The 26124-nt window shown below is 41.6% G+C and overlaps 2 protein-coding genes and 1 long non-coding RNA gene across 4 annotated transcripts; all 3 read right to left on the bottom strand.

Moving 5' to 3' along the window:
* Positions 1 to 1774: 1774 nt before the first annotated feature.
* LOC123998645 lies at positions 1775 to 13259 on the bottom strand. Of its 2 annotated transcripts, none has more exons than XM_046303705.1 (4): positions 12862 to 13259; positions 10576 to 10842; positions 8857 to 8972; positions 1775 to 1967 (listed from the first exon to the last, which is right to left on the bottom strand). In XM_046303705.1, exons 1-4 carry the CDS (start codon positions 13164 to 13166, stop codon positions 1891 to 1893), a joined length of 765 nt encoding a protein of 254 aa, XP_046159661.1. In that variant the 5' UTR covers positions 13167 to 13259; the 3' UTR covers positions 1775 to 1890. The 2 variants fall into 2 exon arrangements, with proteins under 2 accessions (XP_046159661.1, XP_046159659.1); XM_046303703.1 differs by lacking the exon at positions 1775 to 1967 and adding an exon at positions 5748 to 6290.
* Positions 13260 to 14206: 947 nt separating this feature from the next.
* LOC123999386 lies at positions 14207 to 17501 on the bottom strand. The gene is made up of 4 exons (XM_046305132.1): positions 17110 to 17501; positions 16643 to 16909; positions 16323 to 16429; positions 14207 to 15843 (listed from the first exon to the last, which is right to left on the bottom strand). The coding sequence occupies exons 1-4, from the start codon at positions 17400 to 17402 to the stop codon at positions 15602 to 15604; spliced, it is 909 nt and encodes a 302-aa protein (XP_046161088.1). The 5' UTR covers positions 17403 to 17501; the 3' UTR covers positions 14207 to 15601.
* Positions 17502 to 23574: 6073 nt separating this feature from the next.
* Positions 23575 to 25763, bottom strand: LOC123999518. The gene is made up of 2 exons (XR_006832476.1): positions 24832 to 25763; positions 23575 to 24648 (listed from the first exon to the last, which is right to left on the bottom strand). It is a non-coding gene; the product is annotated as an uncharacterized LOC123999518 (long non-coding RNA).
* Between the last annotated feature and the right edge of the window lie 361 nt (positions 25764 to 26124).

Here is a 26124-nt window from a genome sequence, read left to right as displayed (position 1 = left end):
TGATAGATGGATAGAGAGGTGTGACGTTGTAGCTACTGTATGTGATAGATGGATAGAGAGGTGTGACGTTGTAGCTACTGTATGTGATAGATGGATAGAGAGGTGTGACGTTGTAGCTACTGTATGTGATAGATGGATAGAGAGGTGTGACGTTGTAGCTATTGTATGCGATAGATGGATAGAGAGGTGTGACGTTGTAGCTACTGTATGCGATAGATGGACAGAGAGGTGTGACGTTGTAGCTACTGTATGCGATAGATGGATAGAGAGGTGTGACGTTGTAGCTACTGTATGCGATAGATGGATAGAGAGGTGTGACGTTGTAGCTACTGTATGTGATAGATGGATAGAGAGGTGTGACGTTGTAGCTACTGTATGTGATAGATGGATAGAGAGGTGTGACGTTGTAGCTACTGTATGTGATAGATGGATAGAGAGGTGTGACGTTGTAGCTACTGTATGTGATAGATGGATAGAGAGGTGTGACGTTGTAGCTACTGTATGTGATAGATGGATAGATAGGTGTGACGTTGTAGCTACTGTATGTGATAGATGGATAGAGAGGTGTGACGTTGTAGCTACTGTATGTGATAGATGGATAGAGAGGTGTGACGTTGTAGCTACAGTATGTGATAGATGGATAGAGAGGTGTGACGTTGTAGCTACTGTATGTGATAGATGGATAGAGAGGTGTGACGTTGTAGCTACTGTATGTGATAGATGAATAGAGAGGTGTGGTGGTGAGGTTTCATCAGAGAATATTTCTAACAAAAGGGCTGCATGGCTGCATAACCTCTTTAGTTGCCGGATGATTAGTAGAATTAATGACAAACATGATAAAACAAAAGCATAGAAATAATGATACGACACAAAAGCGTATTGAAGTGGCTCGTGGCTTGACTCATCTCTAATACCATCTCCATGTCAGATACTTTGATTGATTGAGGTTACAATAAACACCAAAATACATCCTCTCATGTACAACTCTTCCATCAGCCAAACGCTTAACATACTGTAGGTTACAAAGAAAGCATGGATCTCGATCTACAAGGGACTAATATTATCAAAGTGGGCAGCACCATCAACAGGTGAAAACCTGTAACTGCACTCTTCATGGAAGGTGGAAGGTTTGGGATAGTTACAGTATGCAGAGCTGGTAAGAGCTAGCCTGCCTGTCCTCCTGACCACTGTATTCTGTCCAGTCGCAGTCAGAAAGCTTTTTCCATCCACTTAGTCATTGAAATGTTTAGATTACTAGAGTACTACAGTTCATATTTTATTACAATCTATCTCAATCCCGTACAAGCATTGTTTTTCATAACAAGAATCCACAAGAAACAGAACTTTGTGGGCTTTTGCAAAACAGTAAATGCGTTTTCAAGGTGAAGTTGCCTTCTCAAAACATAAGTAAATTCATCAAAAGAACATGACTGCCTGCAAGAACATTAACACAACCATACTTATCTCTCGAGTCCAAGCAGACAAAACAGGAAGTTAAAGTATTTTTAAAATCCCAGTAGATCAACACATTTTATTTCTATTTTTTGGTCACTAAATCCTGATGATGAAAATTGGAAGCACAACTATCTAAAGGTGTGGAATGATGGGCAAATACTATTTCACCAAACAATTTCATACACAGGAAATCAAATATAATTCCTGGTAAAAACATTGAAAATAAATAAGCACATTGTGTGCAGGACTCATTCATTGGTATCATCACAATCCAATTCCATGTATTCAATTCAAAAGTTGTTTCGCTGATAGTTTAAAAAAACTTTCCATAGCTACACAGAAACACAATTCACAATAGAACATGGAAAAGTGAATACAATGGAGAAACACAACTGATATGAACATATAAGTCTAAATCCACACCAAAGCAAAGCTCTATACTGGAAGGTCACAATGTGGGAGATGAAAAGGAACCCATCTTTCGTTCTTTGCGTCTCTGCATGTCCGCAATACTGCAAAACAAAATCATAACAATTAGACAGTCCCCATTGTCTAGATCTTCCCATATATTCTACATAGTATGACACTGATGGGATGATTTAGAATTTTGCCCAGTAGTATTTACTGATTGCCGGGAAATTTCACACATTTCTCTTCTGATGAAAACAATTTGTTCATAGTTCATGAACGGGTACTAAGGCAAGAAAATGATCAAAAGTTCTGTAAATGTACACTGTAATGTGAACGCAACATGTAAAGTGTTGGTCCCATGTTTCATGAGCTGAAATAAAAGATCCCAGAAGTGTTCCACACACAAGGTTATTTCTCTCAAATGTTGAGCACATGTTTTTTTACAACCCTATTAGTGAGCATTTCTCCTTTGCCAAGATAATCCATCCACCTGACAGGTGTGACATCTGTAGAAGCTGATTAAACATCATTACTTTGATTAAACATCATTACACAGGTGCACCTTGTGCTGTGAACAATAAAAGGCCACTCTAAAATGTAATATTTTGTCATACAACACAATGCCACAAATGTTAGTTTTGAGGGAGCGTGCAATTGCCATGCTGACTGCAGGAATGTCCACCAGAGCTTTGCCAGAGAATTTACTGTTAATTTCTTTACCATCAAATCAAATGTTATTTGTCACATGCACCGAATACAACAGGTGTAGAGCTTACCGTGAAATGCTAACTTACAAGCCCTTAACCAACAATGCAGTTCAAGAAATAGAGTTAAGAAAATATTTACTAAATAAACTAAAGGAAAAAATGTAATAAAAGTAACAATAAAATAACAATAACGAGGCTATATACAGGAGGTACCGGTACCAAGTCAATGTGCGGGGGTACAGGTTAGTCGAGGTAATGTGTACTTGTAGGTAGGGGTAAAGTGACTATGCATAGATAATAAACAGTGAGTAGCAGCAGTGTAAAAACAAAAGGGGGGAGTCAATGCAAATAGTCAGGGTGACCATTTAATTAATTGTTCAGCAGTCTTATGGCTTGGGGATAGAAGCTGTTAATTAAGGAGCCTTTTGGACCTAGACTTGGAGCTCCGGAACCGCTTGCCGTGCAGTAGCAGAGAGAACATTCTATGACTTGAGTGACTGGAGTCTTTGACAATTTTTTGGGCCTTCCTCAGACACTGCTTAACATATAGGTCTTGGATGGCAGGAAGCTTGGTCCCAGTGATGTACTGAGCGTACGCACTACCCCCTGTAGTGCCTTATGGTCGGAGGCCGAGCAGTTGCCATACCAGGATGTGATAGAACCGGTCAGGATGCTCTCGATGGTGTAGCTGTAGAACTTTTTGAGGATCTGGGACCCATGACAAATCTTTTTTGAGGGGGAAAGGTTTTGTTGAGCCCTCTTCAGGACTGTGTTGATGTGTTTGGACCATGTTAGGTGGTGGTGATGTGGACAACAAGGAACTTGAAACTCTCGACCTGCTCCACTACAACCCATTCGATGTGAATGGTGGCGTGTTCGGCCCTCCTTTTCCTGTAGTCCACAATCATCTCCTCTGTCTTGCTCACATTGAGGGAGAGTTTGTTGTCCTGGCCTCCCTATAGGCTGTCTCATCATTGTCGGTGATCAGACCTACCACTGTTGTGCAAACGTAATGATGGTGTTGGAGTCGGGTGTGAACAGGGAGTACAGGAGGCGACTACCACAAGTCGCCGTCAACGTGGTTTTAGAGGATTGGGCACTACGTCCAACTGACCTCACAACTGCAGACCACGTGTATGGCGTCATGTGTGCGAGTGGTTTGCTGATGTCAACAGTATGAACAGAGTGCCCCATGGTGGCAGTGGGGTTATGGTATGGGCAGGCATAAACTACGGACAACGAACACAATTTCATTTTATCAATGGCAATTTGAATGCACAGAAATAAGGCCTATTGTGAGGCCCATTTTTTAAAGGTATCTTTGACCAACAGATACAAATCTGTATTCACAGTCATTTAAAATCTATAGATTAAGGCCTAATAAATGCATTTAAATTGACTGATTTCCCCATATGAACTGTAACTCAGAAAAATCTTAGAAATTGTTTATATTTACATTTATATTTTTAGGATAGATAGGCCTACGTTTCAACACAGATCCAATTAAGAAAAGCAATATATTGTGTGGCCTATTACATATGATTTGGGTAGTATTAATTTAACAATGGCTGCACAGCCTTCCATTTGTGTAAAAGTGGAAAATCTGGAAATGTATACATTTTGCAGGAAGTCTATACATTTACCAATGTGGTCAATATGAAGACCTCCAGATAAATGTAGATTAGAAAGAGACTTTAAACAGTGATAAGCTTCAAGAGACTATTTAACGTAAGCAGATTGGCTCCACTAGCACACTGCTGCACATAATCATATCAAATCAAATAAAAGTGTATTTGTCACGTGCGCCAAATACAACAGGTGTAGACCTTACAGTGAAATGCTTACTTAGAGGCTCTAACCAATGGTGTGGGGAAAAAAGGTATGTGTGTGTGTGTGTGTGTGTGTGTGTGTGTGTGTGTGTGTGTGTGTGTGCGTGCGTGCGTGCGTGCGTGTGGACCCAGACGTGACAGTGTGTTGAGTTTCTGCTAACTGAGCACGGCGGGCACAGAGGGGTCAGGTCTGTTACTCTCACGGGGACCTCCAGTCAGTGACACCCAGGTGAGAGGGTTACAATTGTGTGTAGGTAAGTAAAGAAATAAAACAACAGTAAAAATACATTTGAAAAAAGAGTAGCAAGGCTATGTACAGACACCTGTTAGTCAGGCTTATTGAGGTAGTATGTACATGTATGCATCGTTAAAGTGACTATACATATATGATGAACAGAGAGTAGCAGAAGCGTAAAAAGAGGGGTTGGCGGGACACAATGCAAATAGTCCAGGTAACCATTTGGTTACCTGTTCAGGAGTCTTATTGCTGGGGGGTAAAGCTGTTGAGAAGCTTTGTGTCCTAGACTTGGCATTCCGGCACTGCTTGCCATGCGGTAGTAGAGAGACCAGTCTATGACTGGGGTGGCTGGGGTCTGTGACAATTTCTAGGGCCTTCCTCTGACACCGCCTGGTGTAGAGGTCCTGGATGGCAGCTTTACCCCAGTGATGTACTGGGCCGTACGCACTACCCTCTGAAGTGCCTTGCGGTCGGAGGCCGAGCAATTGCCGTACCAGGCAGTGATGTAACCGGTCAGCATGCTCTCGATGTTGCAGCTGTAGAACCTTTTGAGGATCTCAGGAAACTAAATATTTTTAGTTTCCTGAGGGGGAATAGGCTTTGTCGTGCCCTCTTCACGACTGTCTTGATGTGTTTGGTCCAATCTAGTTTGTTGTTGATGTGGACACCCAAGAACTTGAAGCTCTCAACCTGCTCCACTACAGCCCCGTCGATGAGAATGGGGGCGTGCTCGGTGCTCCTTTTCCTGTAGTCCACAATCATCTCCTTAGTCTTGGTTACGTTGAAGGATAGGTTGTTATTCTGGCACCACCCGGCCAGGTCTCTGACCTCCTCCCTATAGGGCTGTCTCGTCATTGTCGGTGATCAGGCCTACCACTGTTGTGTCGTCAGCAAACTTAATGATGGTGTTGGAGTCGTTCCTGGCCATGCAGTCGTGGGTGAACAGGGAGTACAGGAGGGGACTGAGCATGCACCCCTGGGGAGCTCCAGTGTTGAGGATCAGCGTGGCAGATGTGTTGCTACCTACCCTCACCACCTGGGGGCGGCCAGTCAGGAAGTCTAGGATCCAGTTGCAGATGGAGGTGTTTAGTTCCAGGATCCTTAGCTTAGTGATGAGCTTTGAGGGCACTATGGTGTGGAACCCTGAGCTGTAGTCAAGGAACATCATTCTCACATAGATGTTCCTTTCGTCCAGGTGGGAAAGGGCAGTGTGGAGTGCAATAGAGATTGCAACATCTGTGGATCAACCAATCATGTTGTAAAGCAAAACATTATAATTATAAGATGAGTTTATCAACATGAAATTCATGAAATTGTAGGCTACTCCAAAATATGATCGATAAGTGATGGAAGGTATACTTTTGATTCTTTCCCCTTGGATACTGCTGTAAGAGTAAGCCTACAACATATGAAAACAGTCATAGAAATCATTAATGTCTTCAAGGATCTCCTTATACTCTGCGGTATCCCGGTCCAGGTGCATCTCTCTTTTCACCCATATTTTGAGGTCTTTTGCTTGACCATCGTTGATTATCCCCTTGTAGAGATATTCATCGACCAGGTCAGTGTAGCCATATCTGTAGTAGCTCCTTGTGCCTTCATCAGACATGTGAACTTTACCCTCGGTACGTAGTGCGGCGTCAACAAATCCTACAATAAGAGTGTATATTTTCACATTTACAAGGGATTTTTACACGTTGAGAGAATGAATGTTAGTGATTCAAACACTAGTCCTTCTCAACTACACATTTTGTCTAGGCAGCCAATAGTGCACGGGCGCTAGATCTGCACTATCAATCATCTAGCTAGGCTTGATGTGCATATCCGGTAATACACTCATGTCTCCTGTAGACGGCTCGTATATAAAAGCCTCCTCCATTCAGGCTGCAAATGCATAGTTTACCTCGTTAACTAGCTGTAATGGGGAGAAGGCAGAAAATAACAGGGAAAATATGCATACTGTCTTTATGAAACACCTTTTTCCACCACCATTTTCATATTTTCAGACTATTTAGGATGCTGCACACAGCGTTCAGCCAATTAAAGGAGTCCAACATCCTAAATGATCAGAAAATACAAAAATGGTGGTGGAAATGGTGTTTCAAAAAGAAAGTATGCATATTTTCCCTGTTTCCACCCCCCCGCCCACCTTCTCGCCACTAAAGTGAGGAAAATGATGCCTTTACAGCCTGAATGGAGGATGGTTTATGTATGAGCTGGTCCATGGGGGACATGAATGTATTACCTGGGAATGCACATCAAGCCTAAATGACATAGCAGCAGGACATAGAGGTGCTGAGGGTGCTGCACACCCACTGAAAAATCACAGTAAAACAAAAATTACACACAAAACAAATAATCTCACAAAAGTAGTGCACTGGGCTAAATGATAGTGCAGATCTAGTGCCGGGTGCGCTATCGGGTGCCTAGGCTACTACAAGTTCATAAAACAATCTAAAACATTGACGGAAAAACAAATACTGGATACCTTTGTAAGATTTATGTTTAACACTAAATATTTTAGAACACCTACTCATTGAAGGTTTTTCTTTATTTGTACTATTTTCTACATTGTAGAATAATAGTGAAGACATCAAAACTATGAAATAACACGTATGGAATCATATAGTAACCAAAAAAGTGTTAAACAAATCAAAATATATTTTAGATTTGAGATTATTCAAAGTAGCCACCCTTTGACTTGATGACAGCTGTGCACACTGTTGGCATTCTCTCAACCAGCTTCACCTGGAATGCTTTTCCAACAGTCTTGAAGGAGTTCCCACATATGCTGAGGACTTGTTGGCTGCTTTTCTTTCACTCTGTGGTCCAATTCATCCCAAACCATCTCAATTTGTTTGGTGCCAGGTCATCTGATGCAGCACTCCATTACTCTCCTTCTTTGTAAAATAGCTCTTACACAGTCTAGATGTGTGTTGGGTCATTGCCCTGTTGAAAAACAAAGGATAGTCCCACTAAGCCCAAATGAGATGGGATGGTGTATCGCTGAAGAATGCTCTGGTAGCCATGCTGGTTAAGTGTGTTCTAAATAAATTCTAAATTCTAAATCATAGACAGTGTCACCAGCAAAGCACCCCTACACCATCACACCTCCTCCTCCATGCTTTACGGTGGGAAATACACATGCAGAGATCATCCGTTCACCCACACCGTATCTCACAAAGACACAGCGGTTGGAACCAAACATCTCCAATTTGGACGCTCTAATGTCCATTGCTCGTGTTTCGTTGGCCCAAGCAAGTTTCCTTTTCTTATTGATGTCCTTTAGTAGTGGTTTATTTGCAGCAGTTCAACCATGAAGGCCTGATTCACACAGTCTCCTCTGAAGAGTTGATATTCAGATATGTTGGTTACTTGAACTCTGTGATTCATTTATTTGGGCTGCAACTTCTGAGGCAGGTAACTCTAATGAACTTATCCTCTGCAGCAGAGGTAACTGGGTCTTCCATTTCTGTGGCGGTCCTCACGAGAGCCAATTTCATCATAGTGTTTGATGGTTTTTGCAACTGCACTTGAAAAGTTCCTTATTGACTGACCTTCATGTGTTAAAGTAATGATGGACTGTCGTTTTTCTTTGCTTATTTGAGCTGTTCTTGCCATAATTTGGACTTGGTCTTTTACCAAATAGGACTATCTTTCTGTATTCCACCCCTACCTTGTCACAGCCCAACTGATTGGCTCAAACGCATTAAGAAGGAAAGAAATTCCACAAATAATTTTTTAATAAGGCACACCTGTTAATTGAAATGCATTCCAGGTGACTACCTCATGAAGCTGGTTGAGAGAATGCTAAGAGTGTGCAAAGCTGTCATCAAGGCAAAGGTGGCTATTTTATTTTTTAATTTTTATTTTACCTTTATTTTACTAGGCAAGTCAGTTAAGAACAAATTCTTATTTTCAATGACGGCCTAGGAACAGTGGGTTAACTGCCTGTTCAGGGGCAGAACGACATATTTGTACCTTGTCAGCTCGGGGGTGCAACCTTCCGGTTACTAGTCGAACACTCTAACCACTAGGCTACCCTGTTTAACACTTGTTTGGTTACTACATGATCCCATATGTGTTATTTCATAGTGTTGATGTCTTCACTATTATATAGAACATAGTAAAAATAAAGAAAAACCCTTGAAAGAGTAGGTTTTCTAAAACGTTTGACCGGTAGTGTATATACTGTATGTATATATATTTTTTTTACCAGCATCATGTCTGAGCATCTGGGAAGCTATAGGATGACCCATGATAAAAGCTTGCTCCAGCATTTTTACTGCACAATCATCTTTTCCGCTTAGAATGGTTTGTGTCAAAGTCCACCTGTGAACAGGAGGGGTAAACATTAAAGATAACACACAGAGCAGGGGAGCTGCACAGGCAATGTCCAGAAACAACCTCTTACACTTACCCCCGTGGAATTTGTGGTTTTATGAAAATATGGGATAGGTATCATAGGATTGTAAAGAAAAATAATATGCCATTCAAAATCCTCAATGGAAACGGTTTAAAAAACAGTTACTTTCAGGAATTTTGTTAATTTATCATTTGTAACCAGAAAAGTCTGTCATTGTAAGGGTAAGAGGTTGTTTCTGTTTTTTTTTCCCAATTTCTAATTAAGTTTATACTTGTTCAGTCCCACTCAAGCAGGGTTGGGGTCAATTCTGAATTGAGAATTGCTCTTTCATTTTAATTTAACTCTTGAATTAGGAAGCAGAATCTGAATTCATTTTGAATTAGATTTAAAGTATAATTTAATTCCATGAAATTCAATGAAATTCCAATGGTTTTTTATTCTATCACCATATACATTTTTATTTTGACATCATGTACAACCTGGTCTCAGAGTATATTGTATTATGCTGTACGTATCCATTTAATGTGATAGAGTACATTTCGCATGGTATGCCTTAAATTGTGGATGTCCATCACCTATTTTGTATGATATGGTACGAATTGCAATTAATAATTTATTACAAATTTGCAGAACGCACAATATGTTACAAAATGTACAATAATTCTAGTTAGGTGGCTAACATTAGCTAGTTAGCTAATGTTAGGTTAGGCTAGGGTTTAGGCTTAGAAATTAAGGTTAGGGTTAAGGGTTAAGGGAATGGGTTAGCTAAAATGGTTAAGGTTTGGGTTAGGGAAGATTTAGTTAAAACAGTTAAGGTTAGGGTTAGGGGAAGGGGAAGGGTTAGCTAATATTCTAAGTAGTTGCAAAGTAGCTAAAAAGTAGTAAGTTGAAAAGTCGCTTATTAGCTAAAATACGAAACACCCACCCATCCCAACCAACCACCCTACTTTCATTTTTTTGCCTTAAGTTACCATCTGTCTTATGTAACCATACCACACGTAACATGTCATACTAAATTGTGTCCCGGATTTACATTCACTATGTTACGTCTAGACTATGATACCAGGCTGTCATGTATGGTTACCAACACCATGTAGCATACATTTAATTTAAAAAATGCATTCTCCTAAAACAATATCAAATAATTACAGTGGCCTGCAAATATTCTAAGATCATATTGTGGGTTGTCTATAATAATTCATAAATCCCTCAATATTTTTAAATATCAGATCATTTTTGGAAAGAATGCATTACATCAAAAACTACAGTATGGAAGGGAACAATCTAACATCTCGTATAATAAAAATAATATTTGGAAAGGTATGTGTATTTATTGCATTAATAAGTGGCATATCCTTTGGATAAAACATTTGTTTCATGTCTCAGTTGATTTGGCTTGAATTGCTTTGAATGAAATTATACTTCCTGCAATTGAAATTCAATTCAAATGATGCTTCCTGAATTGACCCCAACCCTGCGCTCAAGGATGAATAACTATTTACAATCTTTAAGGGGAGGGAACTAGTACACATATCTGGGGAAAGCCTTGAGCATTTCTAAAGCATTCACCTGCATATTTTAGATTCTTTGCTGCTACCAGTGGTCAGAGCATCTCTGTGATCCTGGTAAAGAACCCTCATGGTTAACAGTTTCTGTCCAGTTGGGTCATTAACAAGGCTCATGATCATCTCATGAAGCCTTGGATTCACTTGTAGGAGACGATCCAGTCGTACATTGTTTAGGGCCTTCTTCAGAGAATCTTTAGGTGGAATATGGTCTGCCTCTGTAATGCCTTCATTCTCCTTATCACACCAAGATGGTCGAAATTTTTTGTCACTTATGAGGAGAGAATAAGAATTAGTAGGTCAGGTTTACATCATTTGTTTAACGTCGTCTCCAGTCTCGAATTGCTGGCGTGTAGAGCCTGGTAACAGTGTGGGACTAATTGGAATTCTGGGGGTGTGAATTTACTGAGTGAAATGCGAATCAATTGAAATTCTGAGTGAATCACACGAGTATGAGGCGTGGCTCTAAATCGAGACGGGAATGGAGAGCGAGCCTGTGACAGTGGATGGGACTTAAAAAATATAAAAAAATCGGCGAGGAAAATGTATGTTAAATCACATTGACCGTATGACTATTTCTAGGATGCGTACTTTACGATTTTCTAAGCTCACTTTAAATCACTTGTGGTGCTGGCGTTTGAAGTCCACAATGTAGGGGGGAGGTTCTAAGGATTATGCTAGAGGATGGACTGAGAGATCATTCAATTAAAACCAGAGGTTGTTTCATCCGCTTCTGCCATAGACAACTATTCGACTTCCATTCTGCGGCCCTGTGAAACCATATGGTTCGACAGAGAGCCAGCTGGTGGACGAGATTATTAGTTCGTCAATGCAGTTGGAATTCTATACATGCTGTCATGAACATTATGTCCTAGGCCTATCCATAACAAGGCCTATTGTATTCAGCTATCAAAGTAGACTTTAATCTAACCCCTTTTAAACATTGTGTGTTTGTTGTTCATCTATTTCTTCTGCGTCCATTGATAATAACCATTAGTCTGTGTGATTAACGGTAGCAATGTTTGCGGATCCCGAAGGGGTTCACGAGCGTTTTTTCTCACAAAAACGTTGGTCGAGTTCGAATGATTTGAGCTACAAACTATTGAGACTCTCACAAACATGTACTTGTAATCTGTTTTGCTCTATAACGCTCACGAGCTACACAATAGTAGTTCGAAGGTAAAGAGTTATTCTACATAGAAGATCAAAGGAAATCAATAGGGTCTATAATACTCTAATAAGTTCACATAGTTGCTGTTACAAACTCCAAACTCCACACAGTTGTCACTGACTAGTTAAATATTAATTTCCCAATGAGTAAACACTTTCTATACTTACTACATTCTTATAAATTGCTTTTAATCAGGTTCTTGTTTGGCGGACCTTATTTTTCTGATTGACATCCATCAATAAAACTAATTTCGCTACACTCGCATTAACATCTGCTAACCATGTGTATGTGACAAATAAAATTTGATTTGATTTTGATTTGATTTGAATACTACTGTTTTTGTAATTTACTTGTAGCCCTGGTTGTCCTGAAAATAAACTGCTGAAACGCTTCACTGTGAGGCTAAATATAAGGGTTGGACATGCAGATAAATGTAGTGATTTCTATTTTCTTTGTACACATATTTAACACCTTATTTTTGGGGGCACAAAACTACCTCTCTACTTCCATTAGCTTGTATGGGTTACCATCAGACTTCCATTGCTTGTATTGGTTAACTTCAGACGAGTACTGGGACACTTGTGTGGGTCAAAGAGAAAAACAGAGAACAGCATCGTGTTTATTCTCCACTTTCTATAAGTTTGTAGGCCAAACCTTCTGGACGCTACAGACGTTTTCGTGAGAAGACCGAGTTTTGGGATGTCTCATGGTCTGTAGTTCGGCCACCTTCCACTACAGATGTGGAACGCTGACATAGGCGGATGCTGTGGGTTGAGATGCAGCCCACGCCAAAATATCTGTTATCTTCACTTTAAACTGACAGATTTTGATGGGGATATTTTTATTATGTTACTTAGACTGACACACAGGTCCGTCAATAGACTCGGATTAAGTTTAAGGTCAGAAATCACACTGAAGGAAAGTGAGGTGGACTTGTCTGCAACCAGAAATGGATCCACCATGGTTCTGCCTTTCACACTAGTCATCCACCCAGAACCCAGAACATCGAGTAGATGGCTGAAGTATTCCGCTCACACAATAATTGATTCTGGGTTGATGAGATTAGGCCTTGGTCTACCTGTAACTCCACACAAAAATGTACCCAAATGAAGGACTTACTCTTTATACTTGTGAACATGTCCAAGGCCGTAACCTTTTATTATGTCATGCTCATGTTCGTCATGACGGCACGGTTCTACTCTCTTCTTCCTAGAGTTTCCAGTTCTTCCAGAAGCTTCATTCGACTTTTCCTCCTTCAACCGTGTTCTCTCGTCACCAAAACACTTGTGAGTTCCTGGAGAAATAGAATGTTTCTCCTCTCTGTTCTTTTGAACCACTTGAATCAATATAACCACCCCTACCAGCGCTGCTGCCCCCCACCCTACTGGCCCCAAGAACTCTAACAGCCCGGCTGGAAGACCCATTTCAACTCCTGCTAGTCTGCAATGTCTTGTAGCCCAACTCTTGGTTCTCAGCAAATGTGTCCTCTCTGATCTTAACTCTGAAAAGTTATAATCTTGACACACAGGTTTGTCATGCGGCTTGTGGGATGGGCCGAGTTGTGCAATATATGACCAATGAGTCCAAATTCTAAGTGTGTGTGTGTGTGCGTGTTTCTAAGTGAAAGAGAAAGAGATATTTTAGCATGTATTTTGTACATTACTGGGTGAGGAGTGCCTGGATACATACACACATGCACACACCCACATACTGTACACACACATTCAAACAGAAATATGCTATGTGGAACAAACATGTCTCTCTGACATGGAGATCAAGGAATCATGTCGTCTCTTTTCAAGGCCTTTCTATCTGCAATTCAATATTTGGTTGTGTGTTGTGTTTGTTCATGAAATGTATTCACTCCCTGAACTTGCTTCCCGACTCTCAGCGTACATGGTTACAGTTGTCCATTGGTGTGTCATAATGATGGACAAAACACAGGGCAGCGTTGATGCCATTTATTTACCAGGACCTCAGAGTTGTTTTATCAAAGAGGACGGCACCATCAACAGGTGGACACCTGCTACTGCACTCTTCAGGTAGATGAAGGATCTGTGGAAGTAGGTTTTACACACAGCTAAACTTTACACACGACAAACAGAAGATTTAATACAAATAAGGAAGTAATGTCCACTCACTGTCTGCTGCTTCCAAAATAGATGATATTTAATGACCGTTTTCCCAGACATTGAGCTAGTGCACACTGCATAATGTTACAATAACTGCAGAGAATCAGGAAATCTAAACATTTAGCAGAGAATCTATAGGCTGTACATTTACCAAATACAACAGGCAGACAGGATCTACTACTAGTACACTGTTGAACATAATCAACCAGGCACAGACTATACAGTAGGCCAAAACAACTTTGCAACAATTATCAACAATAAATTATACTCCTCATGATATTTATACTGTTAGATTCTGAACAAACGGAGAAAAACTCAAACGGACGACTACACAAAGCTCAAACCAAGTTTATTCACCCACTGGGTCATACAGCTGCAAAGACAAGGCATGATTACACAAGCATTTATTTATTACCTTCTAATATGTGGGATCATGTCCTTACACATCTAGACAGCCAATACATTGCTGTTGCTAGGCAGAAACGTAATTGGTTCCTCTCACTGCTGTAGTTATAGCACTGCCTGATACTAAAACCTTCATGCATGGAAGTATATGTGTGAAATAGGACGGCAGTATGTTAGAGTTGCGTCAATTCGAATCTGATATCAGGATAAATATGACAATGAGTCACCGATTGTATACTATGTATTTTTTATTAGCTAAGCAATAAATGGTAAATGCAATTTTCGTATATACGGGCTCTCTGTCCCACCTCGCAGGGCAAAACAGAGAACTGACTTGTTCCTGACAAAGATATTATAATATACCCTGATGACAGTAGTAGTTCCGGCTTCCGAGCCGGCCTGTCAGAGTAGAGACTGGGCGTGGTTTAAACTCACCCAGCCTATCGTTGATTGTTGTCGTACGAGCTGTTACCAGCCCCGGGCGCTCCAGTTGATAGATGTAACTTGCTGTGTCGAGTATCTATGCGCTCATTCCCTAGATACCGTTATCACATATCTGGTTTCTGTTATTGTTAAGTTTGAGTTCTAGCAAAAACCGTCTGTGGTTTGCTACACTATGTTCTGTATGTGTCCGTTTTATTCTGTATTTTTCCATCATGAGAAAGGCCCATGGCCCTGAAACTGTTAACAATGTTTCAAGTCAGCTATGTTGCATAACACCTACATACATCCACACAAACCAACAGCAGATAATATTCAATCACATATATGGTAACAGGCTATAGTGCATAACACAGAATCCTCATAAGTAGGAGAGTCGTTGTGGTGGGTCTCTCTGGCCTGCCTCCTAGAGGTTTCTTATCACTTCATTTGTTGACTTGACCTCGAGATGCATTCCTCGCCCCTCCCTAGTTCCTCAGCTGGCCTGCCTTATCAGAGACTAACTATTGCCCTTCGACTCCCTCCTTAGAAACATGGAGCAGAATATGAACTTTCTACACTGTAACTTTCCACAAGTCCCTATCTACCCTTCCTTGACCCCAGCATATGCATTCCTTATACATGCAAATGAATCAACAAGTTCTAGAATGGCAACGTGAATTAGTATATTTCAAACTAGAATCCAACTATACTGAATTCCATCATTTGCATATCATAGAAACGTTTTTAACTTGGGAACTCCGTTACACGGACCCAAACATCTATGCACGTGCGCTATCGTACATAAATGTATTTCAAATGTATTTTGTGACGCTCGCGCGCAGCATGTTAGATGACACAATCTGTATTTACTCTGTGTTGTCTGAGTCTGTTTTCCATTTCTACCACCGGAAAACACGAACATGACGTTTAATGTAATCAAGGATCTCCTTATACTCTTGGGTATCCCGGTCCAGGTGCATCTCACTTTCCACCCATGAAATGAGCATTTTTGCTTGATGCTCGTTGATTATCCCCTCCCTGTGGTATGCTTCGACCAGCTCAATGTAGCCATATCTGTAGTAGTGCCTTGTTCCTTCATCAGACATGTCAATGTTACCATCCGTATATGTCGCGGCCAATCCTAGAATAAGTACATAGTTTCAAAAAAAAGGGAAAATTTGAACTTTAAAGTGGCATTTTACTCAAAAAGCAATTATGCATTTTTATTTTTATGTTTAAAAAATATGTTTTTCATTAGTCCATTTTTGATGAAATCCCAAATTGTCCCACACATTCAAGGCATTTAGCTTCAAGTCGCCAGGAAAGCAAGAGCAAGTGTTGATAACAGTATTCTAGGAACTAAACAAGTTTCCTATTGGTCTAGCTCTGATGCTCCATTATTCAAAATGATGATATTCTGAGACCATATCAATGGTGGACTGGTGAGAAATAGACTGTATGCATATCTTAGTTTTTGTTGTAAAATACTCCTAAAATAACATACAGGCAAACTCAGCGACTAAGACAAACTTAGTGAAAATGTTACTTTTGTAAGCGACACTAAAGATCTACAGTGTCTACTGTAAGATGAGGGAACAGGGAAATAATCCATGTCTTTACCTGCGTCTTCTCTGAGCTGCCGGGAAGATATAGGATGACCCATGATAAAAGCCTTCCTCAGCATAAGTGCAGCATCTCCGTCTACGATTGTCTCTGCCAGCAGACGACTAGAACACAGAAAGCATGACAACGGAAAAGGTGATGACCACACCTATGTTTTGATGGCTGAGAATAACTACGGTGCCATGTACGACGTCACACATCATCATCATGGTTGCCCTTTTGCTATTCTGCCTTAACTGGACAATGTATTTTCCTTCACATCTGCTAAACCATACAGGATAACACAGAAAAGGTGTTGCCTACTCTAAAGCATTCACCTGGATACTTGAGATTCCCTGCTGTTTCCAGTAGTCAGCGCATCTCTGTGATCCTGGTAAAGGACCCTCATGGTTAACAGGTTCTGTCCAGTTGGGTCATAATCAAGGCTCATGATCATCTCATGAAGCCTTGGATTCACTTGTCGGAGATGATCCAGTCGTTCATGGTTTCGGGCTATCCTCAGAGAAGCCAATGGTGGAATATGGTCTGCCTCTGCCATGCCAAAGTTACCCAGACCAAACTGAGATGGTCTACCTTTTTTAATACTTATGAGGATAGAACAGGAAGTATCAGTGGGCTAACATCATTCTTGTGTCAATTCAAAAGGAATTATACAATGTAATAGGAATTATATCATGAAAATAATGGCCTAGGGTAGGCCTATCCATGCTCTTATGAATAAAAAGGCACATTGTACTCAGTAAAGAAGACTTGATAGAAATATGTAAAAAAATGATAGACCTACTTTTTATAAGTGTCAACCTCTCCAAGGCCGTAAGCAATTATGATGGTAGTTTCATCGCTGCTCTGCTGTCCTTCTGTCTTCTTGCTGGCAGCATTTCCAGTGGGTTCATTTCCAGAAGCTTTATTTGACTTTACCTTCACGGAACGTGTTATTATGGGACTTTCTGAATGATATGAAGGTTTCTTATGAATCGCCTTAATCAATATAAAGCCCCCTACTGCGACTGTTCCCAATGCTACTGGAAACGCAAGGGGCCCCAAAAACGGTATCAAACCCAAAGCTGGAAGACCCATTTCAACTCTTGGTAGCCTACAATGTCTTGTAGCCCAACTCTGGTTTCTCAGCAAATGTCCTCTCTGAGCTGAGCTCTTATACTCTTGACGCAGTTAGAAATGTTTGCCAGACGGCACAGACCATTGGTGGTGCTGTAGAGCAGCACATGACCAATGAGTCATGAAGTTTATAAATAGGCCTCTTTGTTTGTGTTGGAAAAGGCAGGCCATGGGGAGGAATGCTCAAACTTGGAATTGCTGGAGAAGAGCTCATATCCACATTCTGAACTTATGTACTTTAAGGGAGAACTTGTAGGATAGCAAGGGTTTGAACAGGGGTTTATTAAGTGGGTGGGGCGATGTTCTGAGTGTTCCATATAGAAATGCAATGTATAGAGCAGCTCACATGATGCCCTACTGAACGAGGCAAGGTCACAGGATTCACAACCATTGGATGACTCCATGGAGGGGTTGTCGTGATTGGCCCAAGTCCTGGTGACCTAATGACTCCTCCAGTCCCCCAGCAGGACTCTGCTGGTCGTAAAACAAAGAATCAGAAGGAGAAAAATCATCAGCAGCAGAAGAAGAGCCAGCCTCGAGCAGCTGGAATACAGCCATGACCCATTAAAAGTACAGATATTCTGCTGCAGGAGGGTGGAAGTTCACCTTATATGGAAGCAACCTGTTGAACTCAAGCCCTGGGTCAGAGCTGATAGAGCTGTAAAACAGCAGGTGGGAGGAGACATCACCCTGGGTCAGAGCTGATAGAGCTGTAGAACAGCAGGTGGGAGGAGACATTACCCTGGGTCAGAGCTGATAGAGCTGTAGAACAGCAGGTGGGAGGAGACATCACCCTGGGTCAGAGCTGATAGAGCTGTAGAACAGCAGGTGGGAGGAGACATCACCCTGGGTCAGAGCTGATAGAGCTGTAGAACAGCAGGTGGGAGGAGACATCACCGTGGGTCAGAGCTGATAGAGCTGTAGAACAGCAGGTGGGAGGAGACATCACCCTGGGTCAGAGCTGATAGAGCTGTAGAACAGCAGGTGGGAGGAGACATCACCCTGGGTCAGAGCTGATAGAGCTGTAGAACAGCAGGTGGGAGGAGACATCACCCTGGGTCAGAGCTGATAGAGCTGTAGAACAGCAGGTGGGAGGAGACATCACCGTGGGTCAGAGCTGATAGAGCTGTAGAACAGCAGGTGGGAGGAGACATCACCCTGGGTCAGAGCTGATAGAGCTGTAGAACAGCAGGTGGGAGGAGACATCACCCTGGGTCAGAGCTGATAGAGCTGTAGAACAGCAGGTGGGAGGAGACATCACCGTGGGTCAGAGCTGATAGAGCTGTAGAACAGCAGGTGGGAGGAGACATCACCGTGGGTCAGAGCTGATAGAGCTGTAGAACAGCAGGTGGGAGGAGACATCACCCTGGGTCAGAGCTGATAGAGCTGTAGAACAGCAGGTGGGAGGAGACATCACCGTGGGTCAGAGCTGATAGAGCTGTAGAACAGCAGGTGGGAGGAGACATCACCCTGGGTCAGAGCTGATAGAGCTGTAGAACAGCAGGTGGGAGGAGACATCACCCTGGGTCAGAGCTGATAGAGCTGTAGAACAGCAGGTGGGAGGAGACATCACCCTGGGTCAGAGCTGATAGAGCTGTAGAACAGCAGGTGGGAGGAGACATCACCGTGGGTCAGAGCTGATAGAGCTGTAGAACAGCAGGTGGGAGGAGACATCACCGTGGGTCAGAGCTGATAGAGCTGTAGAACAGCAGGTGGGAGGAGACATCACCGTGGGTCAGAGCTGATAGAGCTGTAGAACAGCAGGTGGGAGGAGACATCACCCTGGGTCAGAGCTGATAGAGCTGTAGAACAGCAGGTGGGAGGAGACATCACCGTGGGTCAGAGCTGATAGAGCTGTAGAACAGCAGGTGGGAGGAGACATCACCCTGGGTCAGAGCTGATAGAGCTGTAGAACAGCAGGTGGGAGGAGACATCACCGTGGGTCAGAGCTGATAGAGCTGTAGAACAGCAGGTGGGAGGAGACATCACCCTGGGTCAGAGCTGATAGAGCTGTAGAACAGCAGGTGGGAGGAGACATCACCGTGGGTCGTCGTCATGTGTGAAGGGGAAAAGGTGTCATCTAACTTTGTTTAACGAACAGCATGACGTGAAGGAAATGATGTGTTGTATAACTCTATTTGAGGAAGGCAGGGGCTTAATTGCCAGAAGAGTGCAGAATGTGGGGCATTGACACCTTGAAGTGCTGTAATGAGGAAAGCTATAGGGTAAGATAGAACTATTAAAAGTCATTGTAAAGGTTTTGTGAAATATATATATATATATATATATATATCACTTGTGAAGCCAAACATGAAGTCTTACTGGTTTTCCCTAACTAGTTACTCTATTGGTTGAATAAAGTGTTCAGGAGAAAAGGGAACACTGATAACAACCTTAGCTTAAGGGGCTCTACCATAGGTAGCCCGTTACCAGACCATTATTGTGGGCTCAAGCAGGAAACCAAAAGGGGCTTGGTGTTTAAGGCACACATAAAGGACACTGGGAGTCTAGCCTGTTGAGCATTAGTACTTAGGCCAGACGAAGTGCTGAACCCCTGCCTTTGACCAGAGAAAACTTTTTGAAGCCTGATACGCAGGACTTATCGAGTGTGACCCACCCGTGAGCGTATTCTCCGGTCAGGTAACCAGGGAGGACCAGCCGTTAGCAAGAGAGTCTGAGATTATAACATGCCAGCAGCTCCTTGTCAACAGAAGGGGGAGGAATTAGACAGAACACAGAGCTGGGGAACGTCGCAGAAAAGTCCAATAATACTGATTGACACATCTCTACCACCTGTATAACAGAAAACATCACAGAAAAGTCCAATATACTGATTGACACATCTCTGCCACCTGTAACACAGAAAACATCACAGAAAAGTCCAATATACCGATTGACACATCTCTGCCACCTATAACACAGAAAACATCACAGAAAAGCTGCCCCCCCCCCCTCTTTGCCCTCAGAACAGCGTCAATTTAATCGGGGCATGCTCTCTGCAAGGTGTTGAAAGCATTCATGTTAACTCCAATGCTTCCCACAGTTGTGTCAAGTTGGCTGGATGTCCTATGGGTGGTGGACCATTCTTGATACATGCCAGAAACTGTTGAGCGTGAAAAACCCACCCCCTAGGCACCTACTACCATATCCCGTTCAAAGCCACTTCAATATTTTGTCTTGGCCATTCACCTGATGGTTTATTATGGACCCTTAAAATAAAGTGTTACCCATCAGATCCTACTTGTAAATGAATAAACATTTATATTTGACAAAGAAGAAAATCACTGAATAAATGCCTTATAGATGACAATTGGCTTATATAATACCTTATAACAGCCTAACTACATATTTCAAATGATTCCCTGTCATGTGTTCCCCCCTGCCCACTTAGCTAAGGGATTACATATTAGGCTACCAATAACTGAATAGAAGAAAACAGAGAGAGAGGAGATAGAGAGATTGTCAGTCCCTTGATGTTTGGGCTGTATAATACAGCCAATGGATACATCAAGGAACTGGCTGTTTCTCTCTCTGTCTCTGTTTTCTCCTATTGAATTCAATATGAAACCTTCTGTGTTTGTCATAGAACGATGCCAAGGACTAGTTTAAGTGGATGTAGATCGTTTTCCAGCATTGTGCTTCGTCTGAGTATCTGTCTGCCAAGAAGTGACGGGCCTTTCAGCGAATGAAATAGGTGGGACTTTCCAGTCTCCAGTGGAAGTGGCTATGTAATGTAATTCAACACCAAAGTCTCTCTTTACCAGAGATCATAAACTAAGACCTACTCGCTGGCTGAAGAGACTGAGATTCAGAAGTGAATAAACATTGATAAAACAATTGAAATACACACAGTTCCCAAATTTAACTTTAACAGAGGATTATTTGGCAATTATTATTCATTAATTTAGTGTTTCTTGTCATACGTGGTGACCTGTATTTAATAAAAAGCAGTAGCACTGTATTTAATGTCTAATAGATGGCTATTGGCTTATGTGTTATAAAAGCCAATCTAACTACTTTTTAGGCTATTAATCCCAGGACACTTCATGCACTGTCCTGCACACCTTCAGCAGCACAGACTCCAGACAATCCTACTGCTCTACCATTACTGTGACTCCCTACCCCTGCTGCTCACCTTACTATATATATATATATATATATATATATATATATATATATATATATATATATATATATATCTACCTTAACATTGGAGAGGGGAGCTGGGTCAGAGTATATTCTATACTACTCTATATCAGAGAATACAAAAAGACCCTCCTTAACCCTCCATTAGTGTCTTTGTGTTGTTTTTCAAATGAGTTATATTCTACTCAGGATAACTCTTTCCGCTCACAGAGGTCAAACACACTGAACTCCCACCTTGAGGGATGAATTTGAGTGAGCTGCTGAATATTCAGGAGTAGCAGAGTCCCTCTCTTGCTCCGTCGTATCAGAACTCATGACCCAGTCCATTTCCACACAACAGACCTGAAACAAACCACATCCAGGAAGGATTCCCTCTGTTTTAACATTCTGTATCCTTGTTAAAAGGGGACACATAAAACATGTTAAATACCTTCTGTTGTAAAATGAGGTGGTGGAAAACTAAAACCTCCATTGACAACAATCACACGAAGTCACAAACAACCCCTACACACGTTAGGCCTCCTATAGGTCATACGGGTGAATCAGTCCGTCTCTGACTGCACACACAACACACCTTCACTGGTCCCCAATTCTCAGGGGATTTGGACACACTGTCCTGGTGGATGGTCTGAGAGAAGGCAGGCCATGTTGAGGAATGCTCAATCTTGGACATGCTGGAGAAGAGCTCATATCCCCATTCTGAACATACAGTGAGCTCTACATGTATTGGGACAGTGAGCTCTACATGTATTGGGACAGGGAGCTCTACATGTATTGGGACAGTGAGCTCTACATGTATTGGGACAGTGAGCTCTACATGTATTGGGACAGTGAGCTCTACATGTATTGGGACAGTGAGCTCTACATGTATTGGGACAGTGAGCTCTACATGTATTGGGACAGTGAGCTCTACATGTATTGGGACAGTGAGCTCTACGTGTATTGGGACAGTGAGCTCATGTATTGGGACAGTGAGCTCTACATGTATTGGGACAGTGAGCTCTACATGTATTGGGACAGTGAGCTCTACATGTATTGGGACAGTGAGCTCTGGGACATGTATTGGGACAGTGAGCTCTACATGAGACAGTGAGCTCTACATGTATTGGGACAGTGAGCTCTACATGTATTGGGACAGTGAGCTCTACATGTATTGGGACAGTGAGCTCTACATGTATTGGGACAGTGACACGTGTTGTTGGTTTGGCTCTGTACTCCAGCACTTTGGACTTGAAGTGATTCAATGGCTTTGAGGGTATTTCAATCCATATTCGGTGAACCGTTTAGAAATTATAGCAGTTTCTGTACATAGTCCCCCCATTTTAGGAGACCAGAAGTATTGGGACAAATTCACTTATATGTGTATTAAAGTAGTCAGAAGTTTAGTAATTGGTCCCATATTCCTAGCACACAATTTATTATTTTATTTGACCTTTATTTAACCAGGTAGGCCAGTTGAGAACAAGTTCTCATGTACAACTGCGACCTGGCCAAGAAAGCAAAGCAGTGAGACACAAACAACAACACAGAGTTACACATGGAATAAACAAACTTACAGTCAATAACACAATAGAAAAATCTATATACAATGTGTGCAAATGAGGTAAGATTAGGGAGGTAAGGCAATAAATAGGCCGTAGTGGTGAAGTAATTATAATTTAGCAAATAAAACACTGGAGTGATAGATGTGCAGAAGATGAATGTGCAAGTAGAGATACTGAGTTGCAAAGTAGCAAAAAAATAACAACAATATGGGGATGAGGTAGTTGGATGGGGTATTGACAGGTGGGCTATGTGCAGGTGCAACGATCTGTAAGCTGCTCTGACAGCTGATGCTTAAAGTTAATGAGGGAGATATGAGTCTCCCTCATTCAGGTTAGCAATGATTTCATCAAGCTTGTGACTCTACTAACTTGTTGGATGCATTGTGTTTGTTTTGGTTGTGTTTCAGATTATTTTGTGCCCAATAGAAATGAATGGTAAATGGTCATTTTTAAGTCACATTTATTGTAAATAAGAATATAATATATTTCTAAACAATTCTACATTAAAGTGGATGCTACCATGATTACAGATAGTCCTTAATGAATTGCAAATAATGATGAGTGATAAAGTTAGAGGCACAAATATCAGGTTAGCATTTTTGAAGGGTTTTGTGAGTCTAGCCCACATTCATTGCCAGACCAACTGACAAGCCCGTCCTGATGCGTGGTCTCATGTCTGCCACAAGGTGGGAGTATAATGCATTATTTTTTTCTCAAAACTCACTGTGAAAGATGTGGAACAAGATTAGTTGTATAATGATAGAGTATATACTAACAATTTAGTATTTTCAGGTCTGCTAATCTCGAGGTGAGTACAGAAAAATACTGGCATGATTGATGTGTTTGTCATAAAGATGGTAGAAAAACTATTTTCATAATTTAATATAAAATATAAACCAACAAATAATGTAATCTTCTATAAAAGTACATCTTTATTTCTCAGTTTAATTTATCTTTTTGTTTGCATACTATACATTGTGACCGTTAAGACCATTGAGATTTTATTTACATCACTGTCTATCTTTAAGAGGCTCATAACATCATTGATAGAACTGATTAACATACATTGGTAGATTGAGCCACTTTTGTTTGCTTTCACTACTATAAATGAGGACATCTTGAAGTTACATTCACCACTATGAAGGCTACATAGTGATCCCCCATTTGACTGACAATGTTAAGATAAAAAATAAAACAATGATTAAGTGACAGACTATCTTTGTGTTATGGTGTAACTCCTTGTACTTGTCTGTGTTATGATTGTGTATCATTGTTATATTATGATGGTGTATTATTGCATAATGTAGCTGACTATTTGGGAGGAGTTTCTCTGTCCTTGTCCAGCGAAGACATTGACCATCAGTGTCCTGGAGGTCCCAAAGTGGGCTTTATTCCAGGACACTTCATCCACTGTCCTGCACACCTTCAGCAGCACAGAGACTCCAGACAATCCTACTGCTCTACCATCACTGTGACTCCATACCCCTGCTGCTCACCTTACTGTCCATCTACCTTATCTGTGGAGAGAGAAAGGACAACATTTTAATTAAAGTTTTTAAGTGTAACATTAACTATCCAGTGGTTAACGTGTGCTCAGTCAGATTGGTTAGGTATCAACCAGAGACATTGACATGTTTTGACTATAATCTAATCAAATTGGCTTGACATTCCGTGACAACATCATTTAAGTGAACCCGTACCTTTAGGGACGAACTTCAGTGAGCTGCTGAATATTCAGAAACGTGAGAGCCCTTTCTTTGGCCCGTCTCCCACAAACTCATGACCCAGTCCGTTTCCACACTTCCCACATCGGACCTGAAACACACAACTATCACATGCCATCTTTCCGTACAATAGTAAAGTCAATTCTATGTGCCAAATTTTTATCAAGAAAAAGGTGTTTTCCTTCATAAAAACTCTGTTCACAACGTTGACATCGGCAAACCGCTCCCCCAAACACCACCATACACATGGTCTGCGGTTGTGAGGCTGGTTGGGCGTACAACATATTATAAAATTACGTTGAGGTGGCTTATGGTAGAGAAATTAACATTCAATTCTCTGGCAACAGCTCTGGTGAACAGTCCTGCAGTCAGCATGCCAATTGCAAAAATAAGCTTTTTGTGCCTATGGAAAATGTCGGGGATATTTTATTTCAGCTCATGAAACATGGGACCAACACTTTACAAAGTTGCGTTTTGATTTTTGTTCAATATACAATCAACATATCAAACATGATTATTAGGACCCTCCCAAGTTCCAAATGAAACACTGCTTACAAATGCAGAAATTGAATGCAAACAGAGGGACACCCCTATGGAGTAGGGATAAGTTGTCACCCATATTTTCTGTCACGATCACTTTCGCAGTCAAAAAGCAAGCCGAAATTTACAGCTCAGATTATTTAAAAAATATGACTTAACTTTATACGTTTCTGTGCAGTAAACCTAATACATTATCACAGCATATTTGGCTATATGCTTGGCCTGCCAATATTGTTCTTCTCAAACCATATTATACTTCAAAACTCAAGCTTTGATAACAAAGTAGATCAGTTGCGAGGCATAGTTGAGCATTAATTGAAATAATCAGATGTTTTATCTTACTGGACTAATTAATGGTACCTGCATCTGATGGTCAGTCTTTTCCGTCTTACTGGACTAATTAATGGTACCTGCACCTTCCTCAGTGATGACCAGAGGGTACACAGTCTCAGCGGAGGAAAGGAGAGAGCAGCAGAGCATCCGTCTGTCACGGTCCCTGCTCTCTACCTTCCTCCAGTGACACTGACCAGAGGGTACACAGTCTCAGCGGAGGAAAGGAGAGAGCAGCAGAGCATCCGTCTGTCACGGTCCCAGCTCTCTACCTTCCTCCTCACTGACCAGAGGGTACACAGTCTCAGCGGAGGAAAGGAGAGAGCAGCAGAGCATCCGTCTGTCACGGTCCCCTCTACCTTCCTCCAGTGACACTGACCAGAGGGTACACAGTCTCAG

The sequence above is a fragment of the Oncorhynchus gorbuscha genome, linkage group LG16, assembly GCF_021184085.1.
Source record: "Oncorhynchus gorbuscha isolate QuinsamMale2020 ecotype Even-year linkage group LG16, OgorEven_v1.0, whole genome shotgun sequence".
Taxonomy (NCBI): domain Eukaryota; kingdom Metazoa; phylum Chordata; class Actinopteri; order Salmoniformes; family Salmonidae; genus Oncorhynchus; species Oncorhynchus gorbuscha.
The sequence above is the reverse complement of the archived record's forward strand: the minus strand, read 5'-3'. Positions and strand labels throughout refer to the sequence as shown.

Coding starts and splice junctions, on each gene's coding strand:
- LOC123999386 (XM_046305132.1), bottom strand. CDS start 17,402: ATGGGTCTTCCAGCTTTGGGTTTGATACCGTTTTTGGGGCCCCTTGCG. Junction 16,910..17,109: donor GAGGTTGACACTTATAAAAA/GTAGGTCTATCA, acceptor TATCCTCATAAG/TATTAAAAAAGGTAGACCAT. Junction 16,430..16,642: donor AGGGAATCTCAAGTATCCAG/GTGAATGCTTTA, acceptor TCTGTGTTCTAG/TCGTCTGCTGGCAGAGACAA.
- LOC123998645 (XM_046303703.1), bottom strand. CDS start 13,166: ATGGGTCTTCCAGCCGGGCTGTTAGAGTTCTTGGGGCCAGTAGGGTGG. Junction 10,843..12,861: donor CATGTTCACAAGTATAAAGA/GTAAGTCCTTCA, acceptor TCTCCTCATAAG/TGACAAAAAATTTCGACCAT. Junction 8,973..10,575: donor AAAGAATCTAAAATATGCAG/GTGAATGCTTTA, acceptor TCCTGTTCACAG/GTGGACTTTGACACAAACCA.